Source organism: Orycteropus afer, unplaced genomic scaffold (assembly GCF_000298275.1).
Source record: "Orycteropus afer afer isolate SDZICR_OR568_19922 unplaced genomic scaffold, OryAfe1.0 scaffold00002, whole genome shotgun sequence".
Taxonomy (NCBI): domain Eukaryota; kingdom Metazoa; phylum Chordata; class Mammalia; order Tubulidentata; family Orycteropodidae; genus Orycteropus; species Orycteropus afer.
This window is the reverse complement of record NW_006921589.1, coordinates 11,184,572-11,193,866: the sequence shown is the minus strand read 5'-3', so window position 1 is coordinate 11,193,866 and position 9,295 is coordinate 11,184,572. Positions and strand designations below refer to the sequence as shown.

At 50.5% G+C, this 9,295-nt stretch overlaps 1 protein-coding gene across 1 annotated transcript; it reads right to left on the bottom strand.

Annotated features, from left to right (window-relative positions):
• Positions 1-466: 466 nt before the first annotated feature.
• On the bottom strand, positions 467-6,865 carry PRKAG3 (protein kinase AMP-activated non-catalytic subunit gamma 3). The gene is made up of 12 exons (XM_007959448.1): positions 6,820-6,865; positions 6,170-6,325; positions 5,478-5,884; positions 4,429-4,510; positions 3,929-3,987; positions 3,766-3,811; positions 3,466-3,520; positions 3,146-3,272; positions 2,857-3,022; positions 1,619-1,656; positions 1,297-1,443; positions 467-583 (listed from the first exon to the last, which is right to left on the bottom strand). Exons 2-12 carry the CDS (start codon positions 6,321-6,323, stop codon positions 467-469), a joined length of 1,398 nt encoding a protein of 465 aa, XP_007957639.1. The 5' UTR covers positions 6,324-6,325; positions 6,820-6,865.
• Positions 6,866-9,295: the final 2,430 nt, after the last annotated feature.

Sequence of the window (9,295 nt, the reverse complement as noted above, 5' to 3'; positions counted from 1 at the left end):
CCCTGGAGTACTTTTGTTTTAAGCCTTAGTTCTAACTGAGAATGGAAATTCCATTCAACAAAGATTTATTAACTTGCTTTATTCCAATGGAATTCCAAGCAGATGAGAATTGAATTGTGAGAGAGCAAGTAAATCTTCCTGAATTATCTGAAAGCACACAGTTGCCCTTACTTTTACCTCAGCTTCTGTCCACCTCTCTTAGGAGGGCCTCCATGACCTTAGTTCAGAATGTGACAAGTGGTGGCCTGTAGGGCTCTTAGGACCTTAGTGAGTCCTTACATTTATAGTTGTAAGGGGCTACTCACCAAGGGGCTGGGTGCTGAGGCCAATGGCCCTGGACACAGCCTACCTGAACCAGAGCTGAACCATCAAATGGGGGTGGGGAGAAGCTGCAGTCAGAGCCCCCCAATTCCTTTCATTGACTTCCAGGTGTGCAAGATGGCCCGGAGTGGGGATTCGGATAGTCTTAGGCACCGAGGGCATCAATGCCAGCAGGGCTGAGCACCAGCGCCTGCAGGATGTCAGAGAGGGAGATCACCCCCAGGAGATGCTGGGTCTCATTCACTAGCACCAGCCGGTGTACCTGTGGGTCCACAGGGAGTCAGTTAGGGGGCAGAGCCATGGGACTATGACAGTTAAGGGGGTTGGCACCAAGAATCTGCGAAGACTTATCACCTTTGAGTACTGTGTTCTTTTCTTTTTAATTATATAAGACCAAGTGGATAACGGCTATTTTAAAAGCATAAATGAGAAGGCTGGAGGGCAGGGAGTTTAAGTCAAAGGGAATGAAAGAACCAGAATAGAAATAATGAGAATGTTGACATGATGTGAAGCATGTAACCAATGTCACTGAGCCTTATGTCTGGAAACTGTTGGATGAGAGTGGGTTTTGCTGTGTATATTTTCACCAAAAATAAAATATTAAAAACAAACAAACAAATGGCAGACAATTTGATATAACTGAGGGAGCAAGAGAGTATATACTCTCCCAGGAACCAGTTAGGGACCACCCTGGAGAAGATCAGCTGTCTGAGGCCCTTGTCCTCATAGACAGGACAAGTTGCAGACTAGTATGGACACCAAGAGCTTGACCATGAAATGAGGAGACAGGGTAGGTGTCTGATACATAGGGATGGCCAGAGTTCATAGACAGGACAAGTTGCAGACTAGTATGGACACCAAGAGCTTGACCATGAAATGAGGAGACAGGGTAGGTGTCTGATACATAGGGATGGCCAGAGTGGGACTGGGCCATGTGTGTTGGTGGTCTGTATGGAGGGGTATCTCTATGGGTACCTGCTCCCGGGCAATCCTGTCGATGATTTCCCTCAGGCTCTCGTGGGGCTGGCAGGAAAGGACTCCCTCCAGACACAGTGTTCTCTGCCTCAGGGCTTCTCCCACACTCATGTCTAGGTGGTTGTAGGTTTTCTGGGCAGCCAGGTGCTAGAACGAGGAGAAACGTGCCATTTTTAGTCCCTCCCCGACCCAGGCTCTAGGCCCACAATATCACCTCTTCACTCACCAAGATTGCCCTAGCCTACAGATACCTCAATCGATCCTCCCACTTGCAGCTCCCTGTGGCACCCCCACCTCCCCTCCATTCCCCACAAACACTTACAATCACATCAAATCGGGAATAGAGGCCCACGACCTGACCTGTGTGTGGGAGGGGGTGAGAAACAGAGGGGAAAGAGGCTCAGATCAGAACCAGGATGCTGTGAGCAGGACCTGATCAGGCTTTTGGACTCAGCTCCTCCACAAGCCCCTCCAAGGTCTGTGGCTTTATAATGGAGGCATGAGGCTGCCAGTCTCTATGTCTGAATCAAATTTGTCACCACAGAGAGTAAGGCAACCTGACATTGTGCTTCCTGACATGATGCACTATGGCATGTCACCTGTGAAATATTCTAGTTCCCAATATGTAACCTGAATCTGATCCTCTTTTGATCTAATTTCCCACTCACAGGAAACACAGAGATAGAGTAACAAGGTAAAGACCAACCCTAGAAATCAAACAGACAAATCCTGGAGGGGGACAGTCTCTAGGACAAGTGACCCAGCCTTTTCAACTTGTCAATGTCATGAAAATTTAGGGGTGTATGTGGGGGGAAGACTGAGCAATCTACTTCCGTAGAGATACCACCTCAGAAACCTAAGGAGGGGTCCCTAAGAATGGAACCGACTTCCCAGCAGTGAGTTTAGTTGTTGTTTTTCTCTTTGTTTGTTTTTGTTTTTCGTGAGGGTACTATTCTAGATTAAAAGAGAATTAAGGGACAAAAACCCCAACAAACCAATCATACAAAAAATATATGGATAGTCATTTTGTCATCAAGTGGATTTTGACTCATAGAGACTCCATAGGATGGAGTAGAACTGCCCCCATAGTGTTTCCTAGCCTGTAATCTTTATGGGAGGAACTCACGTGGTAAAGTGTCTAAGGCACTTGACTGCTAACCAGAAGGTTGGTTGTTCAAACCTGACAGCCACTCCTCAGAAGGAAGACTGGGCAATCTACTTCCGTAGAGATACTGCCTCGGATACCCAAGGAGGGGTCGCTATGAGTCAGAATGGACTTGACGAGAGTGAGTTTGGTTTTGGTTTAATCTTTATGGGAACAGATTGCCAGGTCAGGTTTTCTGCATAGCCACTGATAAATTGAACTGCGTACCATTGGGTTAGCAGCCCAGAGTTAAACCATTGCCTCACTTCATCTCCTTCCACTAGACCCTGAACCTCCAGGCTGATGCCATTAGGTCCATAAACTCCACAGCTCCATCCATGTTCTCCCCACCAGTCCCTTCCTCACCCCGGCCCTAGCCAGACACCCTGGTTTGGGGTGCATTCTGCTTGCAGTACCAGACTCATTGACCACAGGCAGTGCAGACACACGCCGGTCCACAAAGATGTCCAGTGCAGTCAGGAGCGGGGCCGTTTCCAGGACCACAGCCAAGTCTCGGAATGTGCCAATGCCCAAATCTTGGATGGTGCGGGACAGGAAGGAGGGCTGGGGCAGCAGGGAGCCCTGGGTGGAGTTGGGAGGAGGTGGTGATCAGGGCTTGAGTGCTCCCAGTGGGCTCTGCTCTCCCCAGTCCCCAACTTAGGCTGCCTCCCGGTGTGCTTCCCTCTTGTGCCCCGCCGGACTCACAAAGATGTGCAGGAACTTCAGCAACCGTTTGTGGGTGAGGATGTGGAGCACGTTGCCTGAAACTGGGTCCAGGACAGGCAAGCGATGGATCCGGTTCTTGATGAGGGTGTAGACGGCTTCAAATAGACTGTGGGATGTGGGGCAGTGAGTGCGGGGGCAGTTGGGGGGGAAAAGACATCTCCATCCCTCCCCTAAAGAAGAAGACAGGGCGCCAACTCACCTTGTTTGCCCCTAGGATGAGGTGAGTTCAGAAGTGAGTAGGGCTGGGGAAGGACATTGTGCAGGGCAAGAAGGGGCCGGGGTGGGGTCAGGGGTCTTACCTGTCATTGGGAGAGATGGAGACAAGAGGCTTGAAGAAGCCTTGCAGATAGATTTCTGCAGGAAAAGCTGGAGTCAAGCCTGGGGAGCTGCCCACCCCACTCATTTCCTCCCACCTCCACCCTCAGCCCTCCTCACTCTGTGCCCCACACTCCTCTCCTTCCCTCAGGCCCCCTGTCACCCTTCCCAGCTCCCTTCAGGAAATCCCAACCGCTTTTCTTCCACCTGGGTCCTTGGCCCTACCCTCACCCAAGCACCTTCAGCCCCTCATGGGGCTCCTAAAGCCCCTCTTTCAGGCTCACCCCTCCAGGTCTCAATCTTATGTTCTTCGATCTCATAGATCTGGACCTAGAGACATGGACAGGCGCCCCGGGAAGTCAGACATGAGCCCCAGACCCCAGGTTGCAGAAGACTCCCCTCTGCCCAGCCCATCTGGGTGCCTCAGGACTCCTAGCCCATCCTCACCAGGGGGGACCTGTAGTAGCGGTGTAGCACCAAGATGAAGTCTGTGATGGTCAGCATCCCTGTGAGGATGGGAGGGGAGGGAGGAAGGTCAGCCTGGTACCTTTTGGAGGAAGGCAGTTTGAGGAGTCAGGACCTGTCCCTCTCGCCCTTGCCCTAATGCTGATATAATAGTGGAGATTCTGAAAAGAGGAGAGTCAGCCTTGGAGTCTGAGAAATGGAGTTCTCTATTCTGTGTCTCCCCCTCTAATTGCTTTCCTTCTTCCTTTCCCCTTTTCTATTCTCCTATTCTTTTCTCTCCCAGTGGAAGGGATCATCTACTCACAATTCTGCCACAGATGGTGAGATTGAGCCCCTGTCATCTCCCAGCTAGCCACCCCAAGACCTGGAAGGGGCTTCCGCCACACTGTCTCCAGCTTGGCTCAGCCTGAGGCTCTGTTCAAGTTATACAGTTCCCTCCTTCCTGTTCCCCAATCACTCCACCTCCCTGGCCCCCCACTCACCCACAAAGCTTTGCTTTTTGCTGTCCCATAGAGGTGCTGCCCGCACACCATTGGCCACTAGGGCAAAGAAGGCCTTCTTGATCTGAGAAGGAAGGGGGAGTAGTCAGGAGGTGAGTCTTGAATAGGTCCTCCTCCTCCTCTCACTGTCACATCTCCCCGCTGTCTCCTCTGTCCTCCCCAAGATCCCTCCATGGGACTTTCTTCCAGGCCATCCTCTATGGAAGCTTGCTTCCCTTTCTCATGTCACAGCACACTAAAAATGATCAATGTCAGGCACATTGGACAATGAAGGCATGATTGCTTGTGACCAACCACACCAGCATATGGAAACTAACTCAGTATTCCCACTTATAAGCCATGTGTGCATGGTCTTTGTAATTTTCACTAATCTAAGTCCTAAAGGTACAATTTATATAACATTTACATATTTTTTCTCTAAGTAAACTTTAAGTTCACTCATTTTGAGCCTCATCCTAAGCAATAATAAGCAATGTGCTGCTTGTATTTTTTTAATACACCTTAAAATAAATGTGAAACTACTGAAATAAAAATATATGTTCATGTATCACAAGAATCACATTCCACAATGTGCATATATATATATATTTTGGGGAAATACATCTCTACTGTAATGATGATAAGACTAGAATCGTAGACATTTTATAGTTTGGTTGAGTAGAAAAGGAGGGACCACAGCTCATCCTATTTTTCTGTTACCAAGAGTCTCCTACTCCTTGTCCTGAGTGGTTCTGCAGTATCTTACACATGCTTCTCTGTCTGTAAATGTTCCCACTTACAGTGGGTTGTGCCACAGTGCTCTGAAACAGGTAGGGAAAACACATTCGTATCCCTAATGCAATGTTGGTGCATGGGTGACAATGGTGGGATGACGAGCGGGGGTGTCCGAAGAAAGCAGAAGCCCTCCCTCCACCCACCAGTCTCCATTGAGCTAAGGAACCCTTGAAGGGGGCGTGCAGGGGACATGGCAGGGGTAGTGGTAGTGCTGTGAGGATGGAGACTGAGCTTGGTGGGACAGAGGTGTGTCTCACCTCCAGCATGGTGTCAAAGATGACCAGCTTGGAGCTGGTTGCCATGGCATCATAGCAGGTGTGCTCCTGCATGAAGTGCATGTAGACCTGGGCCCCAGGCTTCAGCAGCTCATCATCCCAGCTCAGCTTGAGCAGTGGGGCCTTGGGGGATGGGCACAGGGCAGGCCTCTCTTCCACCAGGCCTTCAAGCTCATACCCCCAGCCTGCTGTGACTGGGAACTCTATGCCCAGCTCCAGATCATCCGTGCTGGAGCTCGCAGCTGAGATGGCACAGGCAGGGTGCAGGAGGTCGCACTCTGTTGGTGGGGTGCCTGCCCAGGGCGAGGGAGCAGCTTGAGCCAAGGGTGTGGCCTTGGGGAATGTGGCCTCTAGCCCAGTGGACTCAGCAGCTGCCCTGGACTGGGGACCTGTGGGAAGGGGAGGAAAGATAATAACTCCATCTTCCAAAACACTTGGGAAGCCTGGCCTGCAGCCCCCATTTTGCAGTTGAGAAAGCCGAGGCTCAGAATCACACAAGGTAGTGGCTTTATGCTGTCTTTCTGAGTTGACCATGCTGGGCACCTGGGTAGATTGAGGCTACAAGATGAAGTTTGGGTCATACATTATGGCAGACCCAGGACACAGCCCAGCCCCAAACTTGCAACTTCCCATGACTACCACTCCCACATCCCCAAAGCTGGCCATGACCTCACCTTCCCCCAGGACTGGTGGCTCCCCTTCCTCCACAGCGTCCTGCCTTGTCCCTGTCGAGGCCTTGGCCCCCCATTTCCCACAGGTTCTTTCTGACTTGGTGGTCATGGTCGGTGATGGCCATGAGGCGCTATCTCCTTGCTCTAGGAAACTCATTTCTGGAAGGGAGAATGAGGCCCATTTGGTAGATAGGGAATGACACAACCAAATCAATAAAATGTTATTGGTAATAACATTTGATATTTGCAACCCTCTAAAAGGCTTTTCTCCAACATATTTCTCATTCAAACCTCATAGCAGCCCTATAAGGGAGACATTATTATCATTGCTATTTTACTAGTGAGGGACTTAAAGTTCAGAGAGGTTAAGCAATTTGCTACAAGTCACACAGCTAGTAAGTGGTGAAGTCAGGATTGGGGTCCAAGTCTTCAGACTCCAGATTCCCCCTCCTTCTTTTGGAAAAAGGAAAGCGGCAGTGAGAGAAGCAACAACTGGGAAAAGGATGAAAAGGAGATAGGGAGGAAAAAAGGCAAAGGAGAGGAAAACAAAATCCAGGCTAGTGGGAGGGGGGCAATTGGGGTCCCAGAGAGGTGGAGTACAAAGGGTGTGGGGAAGAGGTTAGGATCACTGGGAGAGGGGCAAGCCCACCTACCTCGATGCTCAGGCTCCCCAAGGCTGCTCCAGGATGGGGTCTGTGGGGAGAAGGTCTGATAGGGTGGGGAAAACACCTTAAGTTCTTGAACCATAGATCCTCTCCACCACACACACACATACACACACACACTCGTATACATATATTCAGACACATACACTCATGCATATAGATACATAGATACACACCCATATAGATACACAGACACCCCCCATATACACACCCCTACACAAACACACACATAAACACATACATAGCCACACACAAAAGCTTATACACTCACAATGGCACACATATCCAACCACTCCCAGACACACACAGGACCGCATATACTCACACACACACCAAATACACAGAGCATTCACATGCTCTCATACACAGAGACAATCCAGACTGAACTCTCTCTCTCTCTCTCTCTCTCTCTAGCTTGATGTGCACTCATCCACTGCTCCAGCTGCCCCAGCTCCCGCTGCCCTGGGACCCCTGTAACCTACGCAGTGCTTACTACAGCTCTGCTCCATGCCGCCAGCCCCAACCCACCACAGAGGAGAGTGAGTGTGAGACACTGCGGCCCGGGCAGGACTATTCTGGGCCTAGCCCCTGGCATCCTGCCTTCCCTGATCGGTTTCCCTTTGATTGGGTGTCAGACTGCAGGAAGGAGGGGTCCATCCGCTCAGCTGCTCTAGCCCAGTCGCCTGGGAGTGGGTAGGGAGGAAGGGGCTCACCAGCGGAGCTTGGTGCCTGACCCTTAGGCTGCCTCCTGGGTCTCTGAGGATAGGCTAGGCCAGACACTGCCTGGGGGAGGCCCTTGGGGTACTGTGGGGGACAGGGCTAGGAGAAGGAGGGCCTCAAAGTCCCACATTCCTACTCTGAGGGCCTCTGTCATCTTTGTCAGACACAAAAGGAGGGAAAATGGAGGTAGATTGGGCCTGATTTTCTTCTTGTACAAACTCCATTGGGTGAGGTGGTACTGGAGTTAGAAAGGTCACACTGCTTACTCAGAGGCCAGAGATAGGGCAAGGACTTTTGGGTGGTCCCGGGAGAGCAGCCAAAAATCTGTCTAGAAGTACCCATTTGAGTCCCAGGAGTCTATCCCTCTCTCTGGAGAAGGGGCTGGAGTGGGGATGGTTCCGGCAGGTGGAGAGTTGGGAATCACCTTGAAGGTGTAGGGTGGCCTTGAGGGCTCAGGGCTTGTACTCCGCGGGGTGAGACACCTGTTCCTACCTGTGGTTGGAGGTATGCCCGGTTGTGCAGGAGCCCAGCAATCCCACTTGCTGTGTGTGTTGTACATACAACTCCTGGAGCCAGCAGGATCCCAGCCCGGCTCTGTGGCTGCCCCTCTCCCGCCGCCCCTCCTTAGCATTCCTGGGGCCTGAGTCAACTTCCAAATCAGGAATGCCGACCCAGCTGCTCCCGCTCCCCTCTCCCTGCCCCTCCCTTCCTCACCTTCTTCTAGCCTCTTTCATCCCCATCTCACTGAGGACTGAATTCATGGATTTCTTGCTGAACTGAATGAACACATTTCCCATGACCCCTCAAAACACTTGTGCTGTCTGTGGGCATGGAAGGACTTTGCCTTTCATATGTGTTTTGGATAATACAGGGGGTGAGTGCAGCCCGCATCCCACTTCCTCATTTAGCCCTCTGGAGATCCCTGTCTGGTCCCAGATGATGGAATTTCTGAGGTACTACTAATGGGGGCACCTCAGGTGGTATAAAGATCAACTGGACCATCCTTGGAGATATGCAATACAGTGGACATGGAAAGCACCCTAGGTCCTTGCCCCACCCCATTATGCTGCAGACAGCTTTTATAGCCAAGGCAGATACAGAACCAACTGTACTGCCTTCTCCTGGAACACTCCCTTCTCCCTCCACCTCAGACATGTCTACCCTGCAGGGCCCCCTCATCCAGAAAGTCTTCCTGGTTACCCACTTGTACTAAATTGATCTCCTTATAGTCCTGTGTACACACTCAGTGCAGGCTGTGTTGGCATTTATACAACAACTTCATCTATGAATGTCTTTTATTCCCTATTCCACTGTGGGCACCTTGATAACTGGAACATGTCCACTGGATGTCATAGAAAGCCTGTGAATTTGTGGTGCATATGGATCTGATTAAAATTCATGCTCTGCCATTGATTTGCCATATGATCTTGAAAAGTGTTGCGTACTTTCTCTGAAGGAGCTCTGGTGGTGCAGTGGTTAAGGCATTTGGTTGCTAACCAAAAGGTCTGTGGTTCAAACTCACCAGCCACTCTTCAGAAAAAAGATGAGGCAGTCTGCTTTCCATAAAGATTTACAGCCTTGGAAACCCAATGGAAGTCACTGTAAGTCAGCATTAACTTGATAGCAGTGAGTTTTGTTTTATTTTCTCTGAGCCTGTTTCCATGTATGTAAAATGCAGATAAAAACTGTCTGCAGAAGAGACTGCCAGTTGCCTCCTGCCTCCATATCTATTTTTTTCTTCTGC

Coding starts and splice junctions, on each gene's coding strand:
- PRKAG3 (XM_007959448.1), bottom strand. CDS start 6,323: ATGAGTTTCCTAGAGCAAGGAGATAGCGCCTCATGGCCATCACCGACC. Junction 5,885..6,169: donor GCCACCAGTCCTGGGGGAAG/GTGAGGTCATGG, acceptor CCCTTCCCACAG/GTCCCCAGTCCAGGGCAGCT. Junction 1,657..2,856: donor GCCTGTGGTCAATGAGTCTG/GTACTGCAAGCA, acceptor TCCCACACACAG/GTCAGGTCGTGGGCCTCTAT.